Source organism: Heptranchias perlo, chromosome 26 (genome assembly GCF_035084215.1).
Source record: "Heptranchias perlo isolate sHepPer1 chromosome 26, sHepPer1.hap1, whole genome shotgun sequence".
NCBI lineage: Eukaryota > Metazoa > Chordata > Chondrichthyes > Hexanchiformes > Hexanchidae > Heptranchias > Heptranchias perlo.
This window is the reverse complement of record NC_090350.1, coordinates 6847595-6866419: the sequence shown is the minus strand read 5'-3', so window position 1 is coordinate 6866419 and position 18825 is coordinate 6847595. Positions and strand designations below refer to the sequence as shown.

At 44.9% G+C, this 18825-nt stretch overlaps 1 protein-coding gene across 1 annotated transcript in view; it reads right to left on the bottom strand.

Annotated features, from left to right (window-relative positions):
- The window catches only part of LOC137342492 (collagen alpha-2(IX) chain-like), a 126714-nt gene that overhangs the window by 107398 nt on the left and 491 nt on the right, over positions 1-18825 (bottom strand). The window contains exons 2-5 of the mRNA XM_068006385.1: positions 18097-18168; positions 17295-17330; positions 17118-17180; positions 5290-5343 (exon numbers count right to left, since the gene is read on the bottom strand). Of these exons, the coding sequence (XP_067862486.1) occupies positions 5290-5343; positions 17118-17180; positions 17295-17330; positions 18097-18168 (225 nt within the window). The remainder of the gene's footprint in view (positions 1-5289; positions 5344-17117; positions 17181-17294; positions 17331-18096; positions 18169-18825) is intronic.

Below are 18825 nucleotides of genomic sequence, written 5' to 3'. Positions count from 1 at the left end.
TTCCTTGCACTGACTGGCAGGTTTGCATTTCACTGTGACACCATTGCCTTTGGCACATTAGCCCCTCCTCCCCCACCCCGCCGCTCCCTTGCCTCCACCCCGCCCCTCTCCCCACCATCCAATATGCAGAGAACACAGCTGGAACTGGGCACAGGTAGCAGTGGGAATCAGAGAGTATGCACTTCGACCATGCTCGCTGGGATCGGAATGCAGCTACAAGATGAAGGAGCCCTTTCAGGCCGTGCCAGAGGAAGTACCTCAGGGTGTAAAGTTCCTTCTCAAACTGTAGGGTTAGTGTGATATTGAAACACAAACACAAGCCTCTGCCTCAACGCCCATTACAGCCGCACAGGAAGCTGGCACATTCCATCCTCAACACAGGCTGTCTGTGAAACGTCTGCTCCATATTGACCGACACCCAACTGAGGAACCTTTTATTGGACAGGGCAATGGGACCAATGTCTGAAACAGAGCACTCCGACTCTTTGCCTTTCAGAGGGAATAACTGCACCTTGGGTTTCTTTCTATTTTTAGTTTAATTCTCAATAATAGACTTTTAAAGAGTCGTTTCATTTTTCTCAAGCCTTTTACATTGATTCAGTACATTCTGGGGAGAGGAGGGGGAATTCTGCTCAATGAGGTTACAGCTTTCATTGCTGGCGAATGGAACATATTTCTGCTTTTTCTTTTTAACATTGAGCACTCCCAGGAATTATCAGTTATCAGATGTAGAGCAACATTCTCTCCACTCTGCAGTCTCAATGCAGCATGACTTGGCAGGCAGTTAGAGTTTAATGTTGGTGCAAAGGGATTCGGCTGACACTAAACCTTTATCTCAAGATTTGGTCTTTATCGCAAGGGGGTTGAAATACAAAAGTGAGGAAGTGAGATTTCCGTTGTACAGAGCCTCGGTCAGACCCCATCTGGAGTACTATGTTCGGTTCTGAGCATCGCACCTCAGGAAGGATATATTGGCCTTGGAGGGGGTGCAGCGCAGATTCACCAGAATGATACCAGAGCTTAAAGGGTTAAATTATGAAGACAGGTTGCTTGGTTTGTGTTCCCTTGAGTATACAAGGTTGAGAGGTGATCTAATCGATTTAGAATGATGAAGGAATTCGATAGGGTAGATGCAGAGAAAATATTTCCTCTGGGGGAATCCAGAACTAGGGGGCACAATCTTAAAATTAGAGTTGGGCCATTGAGGAGCAAAATCAGGAAGCACTGTTGCACAAAGGGTAGCAACAATCTGGAACTCTCTCCCCCAAAAGGCTGTGGATGTTGGGTTAATTGGAGCTTTCCAGACTGAGAGGGTATCAAGGGATATGGAGCAAAGGTGGGTAATTGGAGTTGAAGTACAGATCAGCCATGATCTAACATAAGAACATAAGAATTAGGAGCAGGAGTAGGCCATTCGGCCCCTCGAGCCTGCTCCGCCATTCAACAAGATCATGGCTGATCTTCGACCTCAACGCCATTTTCCTGCCCTATCCCCATATCCCTTGATGCCTTTAATATCTAGAAGTCTATCGATCTCTGTTTTGAATGTACTCAACGACTGAGCCTCCACAGGAATCACATCCCAGGAATCAGTCTGGTGAACCTTCGTTGCACTCCCTCTATGGCAAGTATATCCTTTCTTAGGTAAGGAGACCAAAATTGTACACAATACTCCAGGTGCGGTCCCACCAAGGCCCTATATAATTGCAGTAAGACATCCTTGCTCCTGTACTCAAATCCTCTTGTAATAAAGGTCAACATACCATTTGCTTTCCTAATTGCTTGCTGTACCTGCATGTTAGCTTTCAGTGACTCATGTACAAGGACACCCAGGTCCCTTTGAACATCAACATTTCCCAATATCTTACCATTTAAAAAATGCTCTGCATTTCTGTTTTTCCTACCAAAGTGGATAACTTCACATTTTTCTACATTATATTCCATCTTCCATGTTCTTGCCCACTCACTTAGCCTGTCTATATCCCCTTGAAGCCTCTTTGCATCCTCCTCACAACTCAAATTCCCACCTAGTTTTGTGTCATCAGCAAACTTGGAAATATAACATTTGGCACTTCGAAAATCATAATATGGGTTGACAGAGTCAACATGGTTTTATGAAAGGGAAATCATGTTTGACAAATTTATTAGAGTTTTTTGAGGCTGTAACTAGCAGGGTAGATAAAGGGGAACCAGTGAATGTAATATATTTGGATTTTGAAAAGGCATTCAATAAGGTGCCACACAAGAGGTTGTTACACAAGATTAGGGTTCATGGGATAGAGGGTAATATATTAGCATGGATAGAGGATTGGTTAATGGACAGAAAACAGAGAGTAAGAATAAACACGTCATTTTCGGGTTGGCAGGTTGTAACTAGTGCAGTGCCGCAGGGATCAGTGCTTGGGCCTCAGCTATTTACAATATATATTAATGACTTAAATTAAGGGACTGAGTGTAATGTATCCAAGTTTGCTGATGATACAAAGCTAGGTGGAAAGTAAGCAGTGAGGAGGACACAAAGAGTCTGCAAAGGGATATAGACAGGTTAAGTGAGTGGGCAAGAAGGTAGCAGATGGAGTATAATGTGGGGAAATGTGAGGTTATTCACTTTGATAGGAAAAATAGAAAAACAGAATATTTTTTAAATGGTGAGAAACTATGAAGAGTTGGAGTTCAGAGGGATTTGGGTGTCCTTGTACATGAAACACAGAAAGTTAACATGCAGGTACAGCAAACAATTAGGAAGGCAAATGGTATGATGGCCTTTATTGCAAAGGGGTTGGAGTACAAGAGTAAGGGAGTCTTGCTGCAATTGTATAGGGCTCTGGTGAGACCACACCCGGCGTAATGTGTACAGTTTTGGTCTCCTTATCTAAGGAAGGATATACTTGCCTTAGAGGCGGTGGAACGAAGGTTCACTAGATTGATTCCTGGGATGAGAGGGTTGCCCTATGAGGAAAGATTGAGTAAAATGGGCCTATACTCTCCGGAGTTTAAAAGAATGAGAGGTGATCTCATTGAAACATATAAGATTCTGAGGGGGCTTGACAGGATAAATGCTGAGAGGATGTTTCCCCTTGCTGGAGAGTCTAGAACTAGGGTTCCGCCAGGACCACTCGGCTCCAGACCTCATTACAGCCTTGGTCCAAACATGGACAAAAGAGCTGAATTCCAGAGGTGAGGTGAGAGTGACTGCCCTTGACATCAAGGCAGCATTTGACCGAGTGTGGCACCAAGGAGCCCTAGTAAAATTGAAGTCAATGGGAATCAGGGGGAGAACTCTCCAGTGGCTGGAGTCATACCTAGCACAAAGGAAGATGGTAGTGGTTGTTGGAGGCCAATCATCTCAGCCCCAGGGCATTGCTGCAGGAGTTCCTCAGGGCAGTGTCCCAGGCCCAACCATCTTCAGCTGCTTCATCAATGACCTTCCCTCCATCATAAGGTCAGAAATGGCGATGTTCGCTGATGACTGCACAGTGTTCAGTTCCATTCGCAACCCCTCAGATAATGAAGCAGTCCGAGCCTGCATGCAGCAAGACCTGGACAACATCCAGGCTTGGGCTCATAAGTGGCAAGTAACATTCGCGCCAGATAAGTGCCAGGCAATGACCATCTCCAACAAGAGAGAGTCTAACCACCTCCCCTTGACATTCAACGGCATTACCATCGCCGAATCCCCCACCATCAACATCCTGGGGGTCACCATTGACCAGAAATTTAACTGGACCAGCCACATAAATACAGTGGCTACAAGAGCAGGTCAGAGGCTGGGTATTCTGCGGCGAGTGACTCACCTCCTGACTCCCCAAAGCCTTTCCACCATCTACAAGGCACAAGTCAGGAGTGTGATGGAATACTCTCCACTTGCCTGGATGAGTGCAGCTCCAACAACACTCAAGAAGCTCGACACCATCCAAGATAAAGCAGCCCACTTGATTGGCACCCCATCCACCACCCTAAACATTCACTCCCTTCACCACCGGCGCACTGTGGCTGCAGTGTGCACCATCCACAGGATGCACTGCAGCAACTCGCCAAGGCTTCTTCGACAGCACCTCCCAAACCCGCGACCTCTACCACCTAGAAGGACAAGGGCAGCAGGCGCATGGGAACAACACCACCTGCACGTTCCCCTCCAAGTCACACTTGGAAATATATCGCCGTTCCTTCATCGTCGCTGGGTCAAAATCCTGGAACTCCCTTCCTAACAGCACTGTGGGAGAACCGTCACCACACGGACTGCAGCGGTTCAAGAAGGCGGCTCACCACCTCCTTCTCGAGGGCAATTAGGGATGGGCAATAAATGCCGGCCTTGCCAGCGACGCCCACATCCCGTGAATGAATTTTAAAAAATTAAAAAAAACTAGGGGGCATGGTCTCAGGATAAGGAATCAGATATTTAGGACTGAGATAAGGAGGAATTTCTTCACTCAGGGGGTTGTGAATCTTTGAAATTCTCCACCCCAGAGGGCTGTGGATGCTCAGTCATTGAGTTTATTCAAGGCTGAGATCGATAGATTTTTGGACTCTCGGGGGAATCAAGGGATATGGAGATCGGGCAGGAAAGTGGAGTTGAGGTCGCAGATCAGCCATGATCTGATTGAACGGTGGAGCAGGCTCGAGGGGCTGTATAGCCTATTCCTGCTCCTATTTCTTATGTTCATATGTTCTCCCCTTAATCTTCTCTGGTCTAAGGAGAGCAATCCCAGCTTCTCTAGTCTCTCCACATAACTGAAGTCCCGAGGGAGGAGAGACTTCAGAAAGGTGGAGACTCCACATTATTCAAGTGTCTTTTCTTCATATGTGACCCTGAACAGTGTCAGCCGGCCTGAGCTCATCACCCCTCACATCATTGCAGTTGAGCTGACACCTACTCTTCTGGCTTACATGAAGCCCACACCAGAGGGCAGACATCACCCACTTAATCATAACCCCAGAAGCTTCCAGTGCCTTCAGGGAAGGATGAGAGGGAATCGTACAAAGATATTCAAGTAAACTGTTAGATGATCTTGTTAATGTTGCATCAAGTCTTAATGGTCATCCAGTCTTCATCGAGGCTCAAAGGAGACATTGAAGTCTAACGTTACGCGATGTTTTGAATGAACGCCAAAATCATAAACTTACGACAATCCACAGCAATAGCCTATCATTTTTACAATCCTTCTCTCCCTCATCCATAACCAGCCTTCCCAATGTGGTGTTTCAGTGTCTGTGAAAGGTCATCACCCACAACACCTCTCAGTCACTCATCAACCTGCTTCACGTAGAACTGTTGGGCATCATACTCACTTTGGGACCCGGCCTTCCATCAATCCCTGCATCTCCCTTAGGACCTTCTAAACCCTGTGTGAGGAACAAAAGAAAGTAGGAGTTAAGATACATTTTTAATTAATCCGATAGTTTTTCAGTCCAACCAAGTGCCCAGCTCTCTAACTGCTCAGTAAACGTGCTGCTCATAGGACAGGTCGAAGGTCCTTGGGAGAGGACAGGGGATTTTACCAGTTGCTGTGGGGGAGGAGTGCCGTGTCATGATGACATTTTCTCATCCCAGTGGCTCCGTTACTTGCTCCTGAAACTGAAGAGCTAATATTATGGTTTGAAAATTCTTCTATTTTTGATTCCATCTGTTCAATGAAACTCAACTACACTCAATGTGAATATACACACTGACGGGAGTTAGGTATGAATGTTTAAGATGAGAATTGTAGCACTGTTCAATCAGGATTCTGAAACTAGGAAATAAAAAGAGGATTCTGAAACTGGAAGTCCACTTTGACTCCAAATTCCAGGAGTCCACTATTGGATTCTTCACTGTCAAATCCAGTGTTCAGAAATAATTGAATTTCAATCAATTATTTCATTTGACAACCCTGGTAACCTTTCGTAAGTTAATGTTAATGGCGGGATGCATTCAAACCCAGGTCTTAGGGTGAAAGGTGATCACTGAGGTCAATTCCTTCACTGACTATGGTCCCTTATTTCTATTCTGAAGGTAATCCATCAAAAAAGCAGGCCAACCCTCAGCCTTTGTTACCAGAAAGTGAGAATGTGGTAACAGTAAAATAACACAACATCCATAGCGTTTCCCAGACATAACGCCACACATGTCTGTGTTGCTGGTCTGTCCTGTCAAGTAATTTTCAAGGAATTCCTTCATAGTTCTTTGCTACCCCTTTTCCTGTCATGTGAGGCAACATCCATTGCTATCTTCAGAAGACTATCATGGTGGACATTTGCGGTCAGTAATGGCCTCCACACTTACAATGAGGTTTATAGCAGGTACAAAATTAACCTAATTGAATGTAGAAAATATAAAATATTTAGGCTGGAGATGGCTACAACACAGTTTCAAGTATGTTGCTCTCACAGTTTATGAAGTCATTTCATAGAATCATGGAAAGGTTGCAGCAAAGAAGGAGGCCATTCGGCCCATCGAGTCCACACCGGCTCTATGCAAGAACAATCCAGCTAGTCCCACTCCCCCGCCCTTTCTCCGTAGCCCTGCAATTTTTTTCCTTTCAAGTACTTATCCAGTTCCCTTTTGGAGGCCATGATTGAATCTGCCTCCACCACCCCCTCGGGCAGTGCATTCCAGATCCTAACCACTCGCTGTGTAAAAAGGTTTTTCCCCATGTCATCTTTGTTTCTTTAGCCAATCACCTGAATCCCTATTCTGCATGTAATACAGTAATACTTTCTCTGGCAGTTTTTGGAGTTTATGTCATCAAGACAGCAGTATTGTTGGACGTGCACCAGTCCATGTTTTGAGCTGGGCCCTTGCAACAACAACAACTTGCATTTATATAGCAACTTTAACGTCGTAAAATGTCCAAAGCCACTTCACAGGAGCGTTATCAGACAAAATTTGACACTGAGCCACGTAAAGGAGATATTAGAACAGGTGAACAAAAGCTTGGTCAAAGAGGTAGGTTTTAAGGAGTATCTTGAAGGAAGTGAGAGAGGTGGGGAGGCAGAAAGGTTTAGGGAGGGAATTCCAGAGCTCAGGGCCTATGCAGCTGAAGGCACGGCCATCAATGGTGGAGCGATTAAAATTTGGGATGTGCAAGAGGCCAGAATTGGATCTTGGAGGGTCGTAGAGCAGGAGGAGGTTACAAAGATAGGGAGGAGCGAGGCCATGGAGGGATTTGAAAACAAGGATGAGAATTTTAAAATTGAGGCATTGCCGGTCTGGGAGTCAATGTAGGTCAGCGAGCACAGGGGTGATGGGTGAACGGGACTTGGTGCGAGATAGGATACGGGCAGCAGAGTTTTGGATGAGCTCAAGTTTATGGAGGGTGGAAGCTGGGAGGCTGTTCGGGAGAGCATTGGAATAGTCAAGTCTCCAGGTAATAAAGGCATGGATGAGGGTTTCAGCAGCAGATGAGCTGAGGCGGGGCGGAGACAAACGATGTTATGGAGGTGGAAGAAGGCGGTCTTAATGTTGGAGAGGATATGGGGTCGGAAGCTCATCTCAGGGTCAAATAGGACGCCAAGGTTGCGAACGGTCTGGTTCAGCCTCAGACGGTGGTCAGGGAGAGGGATGGAGTTGGTGGCTCGGGAACGGAGTTTGTGATGGGGCCACGTTTTGAGATGGCCCAATCCAGTCCATTGCCTTTGGTAAATTCCTCTCCATGACTTATGGTTGATACAATCAGGGTGGTGATTGAAATAAAAGGACAATATAGTGAGGTGTGAGCCCAGAGCACATGGCTGAGGAAGATGGGTAATGAACAGCATGCACAATTTAAGTTCCCTTGCCGTTCTGTGACCACTGATCACTTACTACGAACACAATAATAATTAGCTTTTGGTTTCTCTCATCAGCAAAGTGGCATTACTGAGATGTTGAAAGTGCCAATTCTAAAAATCTCTGCATAAATCTCTTCCCAATAATTATTTCAATATAAAAATGATAATTGCCAAATTAGCATAGAACTATTCTCCGATCCCGATCACTGAGGCTCCCTAAAAGCAAGAATGAAAAGCTCCTTTTCCATTATTTCTGTGCGGGTTCTACCACAAGGTTTTTGTGTTATCGTGGAATGTCTTGCATTTTCATTCCTCAGGTAGGTTTCTTGAGATTCTTCTCAATGCATCTGCAGCTCTTGCAACTGTTGTCTCATGATCTCTGAAGCACCATGTGTGAAAAGTAGAATCACTGTGTCACAGTATGTTTACCGTGGGTGATTGCCACTGAATCTAGCCTGTCCCTACCGAGTGACTGAAAAATGTCATCCAGTGTTTTCACCGAGAAGTCACTACATGTTACTGGAACAATTCGCAAAATAATCTCTCCAAGTCAACTGGTCTTCAATAGACATCGCTCTGGTCTCTTGTACCTCCTAAGCCTCAAATATGCCATCCCACACACGTCCTCATCTTTACATATCTTCATTGTGTTGAAACTTGTTGCATTGTCTCCTACTCAAGCTCATTCTTTCTCAGCATTTTAAATGTAGATCTTCTTATTTCCATTCTACAATCTTCATGTTTTTAACAGTCAAGTTTGGGGTCACTTAATCACGATGTCTCCATTTACCTCATCTTCTCGCCCACTCTTTTTAACCTGTGTGTCCTACACGAGGGGACTTGGCCTTTCACTCAGGTCTAACAGTTTAAATCAGTTAGACATTTCGTTGTTTTGGGATGTTGCTACGAATATATTACCAAGGGAGTTGGAGAGGAATTTTCCAATTCTTTTTCCTAATTGGCCTGCGTTTTTATCTGACTTTTTTGCCTCTCTCAGGAGATTGGGGTGGAGAGTGTCTGTATTGTGATGTATAAGGTATCACAACTGTGTGGGACAGGCTGGATGGACCAGTAGGTCTTTTCCTGTCTGTTATTTTTCGTATGTTAAAAGGTTCACCAACGGCTGGAGACAAAGCTCGTCATTCACTGTTGCCCGTCCCAGGTTTTAAACATCATTTTGGGTCAATGCACTAAAAGTTCAGCTCCTCTCCTCAACAAAACCAGCAACAAATCCAGTGCCATAGAAAGACAGAAAGAATCAAAAGCATCACAGAGATTACTCTCCCTGTCCAATGAAAATGAAGATTGCTGTTCCATTGATATTATGTCATTAGGTGAACTGGCAGATTTAGCAAACATTATATGTCATATTCACAAATAATGCTAAACATTGCTCAGAGCAGAATGTCATTACTGAACCAATCACTTCGCCTTTTATTAGAATCATAGAATCATAAAGGACAGACGGAGGCCATTCAGCCCATCATAACTGTGCCGGCTCTTTGAAAGAGCTGTCCAATTAGTCCCACTCTTTCCCTATAGCCCTGCAATAGGTAATGAACTCCTGGATTCTGCATGTGGGGATCTGACTGGACTTCTAATTTCAGAGTCCAGGATTGAATGTTGACAGGGAACAACTCTCAAACACTCGGACCAAACTGTGTCAGTACAATGTAATAACAGACACATTGTCCCACCCCCACTGATTGGTTGTGCTACACACACACTGTGCCTCTTGAGCTCATTGAAATGTTGAGGCTTAAGATTGCAGATCTCACTTGATTATTTTCTGCACAACAAAATAAAGATCTCCACCAGGTGTCTGGCCCCGGTCAAACATGTTCACATTACTGGTCACACTCCCAATCTCGGGCAGGCCAGATGAGTAGAAGGGATTGGTGAACTGGAATCATCAGAACACGGATCTCTCTCAAGGCCCACCCAGACCGATAGCTCACCGCTCACCTCTGTAACCTATTTCGCACAAAATATATGAGGCATAATTCCAATTTCAAAGGAAAACAAAAGAAAGTCTGTAGAATTGGAAAAGGAATCCTGTTTCATGGACCTCCCTCCATGTACAAAGTGAGAGGCAGTATTCAATGAACAGCTTACTGTGGGGCACTGGCGGTTGCAGGGCGGAGTTTAAGGTTATTGTAGAATTTCCCAGGACGACCTCCATCACTCGAGGAGGCCAAGAATCCATCAGTTGAAGGTCAGATTGTACAGGGCCGCAGATTCACACGTATCCAAGATGTCAGCTGCAGGTGGTTCTGTTTCCAGCATGTCCTGCATGATAGGAACACAGAGACATGCTGGCACAATGCCATAGCATCTATTAGCCCAATACAGCGTGGGCATAGGCTGGCATTGCTCTTAGTAATACATCCACATTACTGAATGCAAATATCTCTCCTCATTGGTACATGGGCATGTACAATGCAGGTCCTCAATCTCAGTATATGGGATGTACACAGTACAGATCATGATTCTCAGTACATGGGGTATACACATTGCAGATCCTCAGTCTCAGTATATGGGATGTACACATTGCAGATCATCATTCTCGGTGCGTGGGGTGTACACAGTGCAGATCATCATTCTCGGAGCGGCTGCAGAACATTCTGGAGGCGGAGGGTGAACAGCCAGTTGTCGTGGTGCATATAGGTACCAACGACATAGGTAAAAAACAGGATGAGGTCCTACAAGCTGAATTTAGGGAGTTAGGAGTTAAACTAAAAAGTAGGCCCTCAAAGGTAGTAATCTCAGGATTGCTACCAGTGCCACGGGCTAGTCAGAGTAGGAATGACAGGATAGCTAGGATGAATACGTGGCTTGAGAGATGGTGCAAGAGGGAGGGATTCAAATTCCTGGGACATTGGAACCGGTTCTGGGGGAGGTGGGACCAGTACAAATTGGACGGTCTGCATCTGGGCAGGACTGGAACCAATGTCCTAGGGGGAGTGTTTGCTAGTGCTGTTGGGGAGGGTTTAAACTAAAGTGGCAGGGGGATGGGAACCAATGCAGGAAGTCAGTGGGAAGTAAAGTGGTGACAGAAACAAAAGGCAGTAAGGGAGAGTGCACAAAACATGACCGGACAGATGGTCTGAGAAAGCAGGGCAAAGACCAAGGGAAGTCTAGATTAAACTGCATTTATTTCAATGCAAGAAGTCTGATGGGCAAGGCAGATGAACTCAGGGCATGGATGGGCACATGGGACTGGGATGTTATAGCTATTACCGAAACATGGCTAAGGGAGGGGCAGGACTGGCAGCTCAATGTTCCAGGGTACAGATGCTATAGGAAAGATAGAGCAGGAGGTAAGAGAGGAGGAGGAGTTGCGTTCTTGATTAGGGAGAACATCACGGCAGTAGTGAGAGAGGATATATCCGAGGGTTCGCCCACTGAGTCTATACGGGTAGAACTGAAAAATAAGAAGGGAGAGATCACGTTGATAGGATTGTACTACAGACCCCCAAATAGTCAACGGGAAATTGAGGAGCAAATATGTAAGGAGATTACAGACAGCTGCAAGAAAAATAGGGTGGTAATAGTCGGGGACATTAACTTTCCCAACTTTGACTGGGACAGCCATAGCATTAGGGGCTTGGATGGAGAGAAATTTGTTGAGTGTATTCAGGAGGAATTTCTCATTCAGTATGTGGATGGCCCGACTAGAGAGGGGGCAAAACTTGACCTCCTCTTGGGAAATAAGGAAGGGCAGGTGACAGAAGTGTTAGTGAGGGATCACTTTGGGACCAGTGATCATAATTCCATTAGTTTTAGGATAGCTATGGAGAAGGATAGGTCTGGCCCAAAAGTTAAAATTCTAAATTGGGGAAAGGCCAATTTTGATGGTATTAGACAGGAACTTTCAGAAGTTTATTGGGAGAATCTGTTGGCAGGCAAAGGGACGTCTGGTAAGTGGGAGGCCTTCAAAAGTGTGTTAACCAGGGTTCAGGGTAAGCACATTCCTTATAAAGTGAAGGGCAAGGCTGGTAGAAGTAGGGAACCTTGGATGACTCGGGAGATTGAGGCCCTAGTCAGAAAGAAGGAGGCATGTGACATGCATAGGCAGCTGGGATCAAGTGGATCCCTTGAAGAGTATAGAGATTGCCGGAGTAGAGTTAAGAGAGAAATCAGGAGGGCAAAAAGGGGATATGAGATTGCTTTGGCAGATAAGGCAAAGGTGAATCCAAAGAGCTTCTACAAATACATAAAGGGCAAAAGAGTAACTAGGGAGAGAGTAGGGCCACTTAAGGATCAACAAGGTCATCTATGTGCGGAACCACTCGAGATGGGTGAGATCCTAAATGACTATTTCGCATCGGTATTTATGGTTGAGAAAGGCATGGATGTTAGGGAACTTGGGGAAATAAATAGTGATGTCTTGAGGAGTGTACATATTACAGAGAGGGAGGTGCTGGAAGTCTTAACACGCATCAAGGTTGATAAATCTCCGGGACCTGATGAAATGTATCCCAGGACGTTATGGGAGGTTAGGGAGGAAATTGCGGGTCCCCTAGCAGAGATATTTGAATCATCGACAGCTACAGGTGAGGTGCCTGAAGATTGGAGGGTAGCAAATGTTGTGCCTTTGTTTAAGAAGGGTGGCAGGGAAAAGCCTGGGAACTACAGACCGGTGAGCCTGACATCTGTAGTGGGTAAGTTGTTAGAGGGTATTCTGAGAGACAGGTTCTACGGGCATTTGGAGAGGCAGGGACTGATTAGGAACAGTCAGCATGGTTTTGTGAGAGGAAAATCATGTCTCACAAATTTGATTGAGTTTTTTGAAGGGGTAACCAAGAAGATAGATGAGGGCTGTGCAGTAGACGTGGTCTACATGGACTTTAGCAAAGCCTTTGACAAGGTACCGCATGGTAGGTTGTTACATAAGGTTAGATCTCATGGGATCCAAGGTGAGGTAGCCAATTGGATACAAAATTGGATTGACGGCAGAAGACAGAGGGTGGTTGTAGAGGGTTGTTTTTCAAACTGGAGGCCTGTGACCAGCGGTGTGCCTCAGGGATCGGTGCTGGGTCCGCTGTTATTTGTTATTTATATTAATGATTTGGATGAGAATTTAGGAGGCATGGTTAGTAAGTTTGCAGATGACACCAAGATTGGTGGCATTGTGGACAGTGAAGAAGGTTATCTAGGTTTGCAACGGGATCTTGATAAATTGGGCCAGTGGGCCGATGAATGGCAGATGGAGTTTAATTTAGATAAATGTGAGGTGATTCATTTTGGTAGATCAAATCGAGCCAGGACCTACTCCGTTAATGGTAGAGCGTTGGGGAGAGTTATAGAACAAAGAGATCTAGGAGTACAGGTTCATAGCTCCTTGAAAGTGGAGTCACAGGTGGATAGGGTGGTGAAGAAGGCATTCAGCATGCTTGGTTTCATTGGTCAGAACATTGAATACAGGAGTTGGGATGTCTTGTTGAAGTTGTACAAGACATTAGTAAGGCCACACTTGGAATACTGTGTACAGTTCTGGTCACCCTGTTATAGAAAGGATATTATTAAACTGGAAAGAGTGCAGAAAAGATTTACTAGGATGCTACCGGGGCTTGATGGTTTGACTTTTAGGGAGAGGTTGGATAGGCTGAGACTTTTTTCCCTGGAGAGTAGGAGGTTAAGGGGTGATCTTATAGAAGTCTATAAAATAATGAGGGGCATAGATGAGGTAGATAGTCAAAATCTTTTCCCAAAGGTAGGGGAGTCTATAACGAGAGGGCATAGATTTAAGGTGAGAGGGGAGAGATACAAAAGGGTCCAGAGGGGCAATTTTTTCACTCAAAGGGTGGTGAGTGTCTGGAACGAGCTGCCAGAGGCAGTAGTAGAGGCGGGTACAATTTTGTCTTTTAAAAAGCATTTGGACAGTTACATGGGTAAGATGGGTATAGAGGGATATGGGCCAAGTGCAGGCAATTGGGACTAGCTTAGTGGTATAAACTGGGCGACATGGACATGTTGGGCCGAAGGGCCTGTTTCCATGTTGTAAACTTCTATGATTCTAAGAAAAATGGACTGTATGCACTGCACAGATCCTCTTTTTCACTTAATGTGGTGTACACAGTGCAGATACTTATTCTCAGAATATGGGGTGTACACAAAGCAGATCGTAATTCTCTGTACATTGGATGCGCACAGTGCAGATTTATCAGTACATGGGGTATACACAGTGCTGATCCTCATTCTCAGTAACGGGGTGTACAAAGTGCAGAATCTCAGTACTTGGAGTGTACACAGTACAGATCATCAATCTGAGCACATGGGGTGTACACAATTAGATCCTCATTCTCAGTACATGGGGTGTACACGGTGCTGATCCTCATCCTCAGTACATGGGGCGTACACAGTGCTGATCCTCATTCTCAGTACATGGGGTGTACACAGTGCAGATTATCATCTCATGGGGTATACATAGTGCATATTTTGATTCTCAGTACATAGGGTGTACTCAGTGCTGATCCTCATTTTCAGTACATGCAGTGTAGACAGTGCAGATAATCATTCTGTGTACGTGGGGAATACACAGCGCAGATCCTTATCCTCAGTACATGGGGTGTACACAGTGCAGACTGTCAGTACATGGTATGTACACAGTGCATATTGCCGGTACATGGGGTTTACACAGTGCATATCCTCACTCTGAGTACATGGGGTGAACACAGTGCTGATCCTCATTTTCAGTACATGCGATGCAGACAGTGCAGATTGTCGGTACATGGGGTGTACACATTGCAGATCATCATTCTCAGTAAATGGGGTGTACATAGTGCAGATTCTCATTTTCATAACATGGGGTGCACACAGTGCAAATTCTTATTCTTGGTATGTGAGGTGTACACAGTCCAGATAATCATTCTCAGTGCATGGTGTGTGCAGTGCAGATTCTCAGTATGTGGGGTATACACAGTGCCAATTCTCATTCTCAGTACATGGCATGTATACAGTGCAAATTGTCAGTACATGTGGTGTACATAGTGCAGAGCCTCATTCTCAGTGCATGGCGTGAATATGGTGCAGATCATCATTCTAAGTACATGGGGTATACACAGTGCAGATTGTCAATACATGCAGTGTACACAGTGCAGAGTCTCATTCTCAGTAAATGAGGCGCACACAGAGCAGATTGTCAATACATGTAGTGTACACACTGCGGAGTCTCATTCTCAGTAAATGGGGATTACACAGTCCAAATAATCATTCTAAGCACATGGCGTATGCAGTGCAGATTCTCAGTACATGGGGCATACACAGTTCAGATTGTCAGTACATGCGGTGTAAACAGTGCAATTCCTCATTCTCTGTACACGGGGTGTATACAATGCAGGTTATCATTCTCAGTACATGGGGTGTACACAATGTAGATTCTCATTATCAGTACATGGAGTGTACTCAGTGCAGATTCTCATTCTTGGTACATGGTGTGTACACAGTGCAAATCCTAATTCTCAGTTCATGTGGAGTACAGAGTGCAAATTGTAATTAACGGTAAATGGGATGTACACAGTGCCGATCCTCATTCTCAGTACATGGGATGTATACAGTGCAGATTATCAGTACATGCCGTGTACATAATGCAGAGTCTCATTCTCAGTACATGGCGTGTATACAGTGCAGATCCTCATTCTGAGTACATGGCGTGTATACAGTGCAGATCCTCATTCTGAGTACATGGGGTGTACACAGTGCTGATCATCATTCTCGGTGCATCGTCTGTACAGAGTGCAGATCTACAGTCTTGGTACATGGGGCTTACACAGTACAGACCCTCATTCTCAGTCCACATGGTGTACACAGTGCAAATTCTCATTCCCAGTTCAAGGGGAGTACACAGTGCAAATTGTCATTAATGGTACATGGGGTGTACACAGTGTAGATTCTCATGCTCAGTCCATGGGATGTACAGAGTATAGTTTTGAATCATGGGGTGTACACACTGCAGGCCCTCATTCTTAGTACATAGGGTGTACACAGAGCAGATCATCATTTTCAGTACACAGGGTGTACACAGTGCAGATCCTCATTCTCAGTACATGTGGTGTACATAGTGCAAATCCTCATGCTTATTCTATGGGGTGTACACTGCGCAAATCCTCATTATCGGTACATGGGGTGTGCAAAGAGCAAATCCTCATTCTTAGTACATGGAGTGCACACAGTGCAGATTGTTAGTACATGGGGTGTACACAGTGCAGAGTCTCATTCTCAGTAGATGGTGTGTACACAGTGCGGATCCTCATTCTCAGTACATTTGGTGTACACAATGCAAATCTTCATGCTCAGTCTTTGGGGTGTATGCAGTGCAAATCCTCATTATCGGTACATGGGGTATGCAAGCCACAAATCCTCATTCATAGTACATGGGGTTTACATGTTGGAAATCTTCATTCTCAGTACATGGGGTGGACACAGTGTAGATCCTCATTCTCAGTATATGGTGTACACAGTGCAGATCCTCATTCTCAGTAGATGGGGTGTACACAGTGCAGATCCTCATTCTCAGTAGATGGGGTGTACACAGTACAGATCCTCATTCTCAGTAGATGAGGTGTGCACAGTACAGATCCTCATTCTCAGTAGATGGGGTGTACACAGTACAGATCCTCATTCTCAGTAGATGGGGTGTACACTACAGATCCTCATTCTCAGTAGATGGGGTGTACACATTACAGATCCTCATTGTCAGTAGATGGGGTGTACACTACAGATCCTCATTCTCAGTAGATGGGGTGTACACTACAGATCCTCATTCTCAGTAGATGGGGTGTACACAGTACAGATCCTCATTGTCAGTAGATGGGGTGTACACAGTACAGATCCTCATTGTCAGTAGATGGGGTGTACACAGTACAGATCCTCATTCTCAGTAGATGGGGTGTACATAGTACAGATCCTCATTCTCAGTAGATGGGGTGTACACAGTACAGATCCTCATTCTCAGTAGATGGGGTGTACACAGTGCAGATTGCCATTCGATGCGGTGCAGTCAGTGCAAATCATCATTCTGGTACATGAGGCGTAGACAGTGCAGATTCTCTATCTCGAGTGTAGGGATGTTTGAAGAATAAATCCTCAGTCGGACTGTGTATATGGGGCTGGTAGGCATCAGGCAAAATCAGGAAACAGATTGAATTTATAATCCAAGAGCTGGGGTCTTTCTTCCCGAAGAACGGCTCCTTATTACAGCACATTCCCTGGGTGTCTCCAAGTGAAGCATGAGGAAGGACAGAGACACTCAAATACACAATATATTTAACAGTGACTGGCCATCCCCAAGATACAGGAGGCTTTTGACACCAACACAAATACAGTAATTACATGTAACGTGCAGCACTTCACCAAAAGGTACTCACATCATATCCTGGGTCACCTTGAGTTCCATCCAGACCAGGGTCACCCGATTCACCTTTTGCTCCCTAAATACAGTGAAAAGACTCTTGTTAATTTTCTTTAAATACAAAGGTTAAAATAATCTTTCTCTAATGATGTTGAAGGTGCCGATTTTAGGTTAATTGAGAAGAGTCACTTACTGGTGGACCAGGGGGGCCAGGGGGTCCAGAGTCCCCCTAGAGGGAGAAACAACACACATTCCGTTATTGCAGCAGGAAAACCTTTGGAAAATAAACTCCTTCCGGTAACAGTGAAATAATGCACAATGCTTTCTCTATTGTATACTCCACTGTCCTATCCCTTTGTCCACTTCTTACAGACAGTTGTAACACTGAATTAAACTGTAGTGTGGTTGATGCTCCAAGACTTTCACCAGTCACCCTGGGACCCTGGAGTTATTGATGGATTAAACAATAATCTTACCCTAATGCAATGCTGGTCTGACACTTCATACAGTCACTGTTCAATAGCTTCTATTAATATCCATTAGGTTTAACTCTTCTTGCCTTCATTAGGTCAGCTATGAATATCTCGGTTGTATTTTATCCCGGTTTTAATCTGTATGCTTCATAGTTTAGTAATAATCCCGAGTCTGACTCGCCTCAAACTTTCACAACACATCACACTGTTACAACCCACTTGCATCCTTTGCTGTTGAAAACGTTTGTCACTTAGCCTTCTGTTCAAATAGCCTTCATACTAAAAAAAATCCAACCCTGAATTTGTTTGAAGTAGATTATGGATTTGCTGAATTTCTTATTAAGTATTTAAGGATATAATGGAATAAATTTGCTCCCCAAAACCAGCTCCCAGTCTGTCAGATCCACCGAGACCCGGTGCAGCGCTCCCCCTGTCGGCGCACCGTCTGGCACCTGGGACAAAGCGGCTCTTTGTCCAAAACCCCTTCGATACACAAACTCCTGGAAACACATTCACACTCACATCTATTCCGTCTGCTCCAGGAATCCCTGCTGGGCCCGGGGCACCCGATACATCTTGTTCACCTCTCGGACCCTGGCAAGTATGATAGAGAATTAAGCAATGGAGCAAAAATTTATAAAACGCATTATCCTAATGAATGAGAAAACAGAAGATGATCCAGGAGTGGGGTGGAGAGAGAAGGTCAATTATACTTCATGAAATGTTATCCGAGGATTTGTTTTTAATTTATGGATAGAGCTAGAGTGGGATAGAATGACTGATCATTGACACGATGGGCTGAATGTCCTTATACCGTGAGATTTTCACACTATATTTCTATAACAGTGAGGCTTTAGTCTAGCCCCTGGGTTATGGACAGTGTCTTGAAACAGCAGCGGAATTTTGCCGATTACTGTGGCAATGGTTCCTGGACTGTCACTGCTCGGCTCTGACCCGGGTCCCCCATGCCCCAGACGTGCTGCTGATTTATCGTGAATATTCAGGACCTTTCCACATCCCTGCAGTTCTCTACACACACAGAAAATAGGATCCATATGAGTTGAATCTGATGCAGCAGCCTCTGCTCACTTTTAATTTAAACCAGTGCAGAGTTGGGGAGAGGAGTTTGAAAAGTTTGCGGTGTTCACTCGGGATCAGTAATTTCCCATTAAATTTCACTTTTCCAGTGATACTGAAGGTTTTTTTTATATAAGAGCCGGACTGCAGATGATGGGTCCTGCTCCTGTTAAT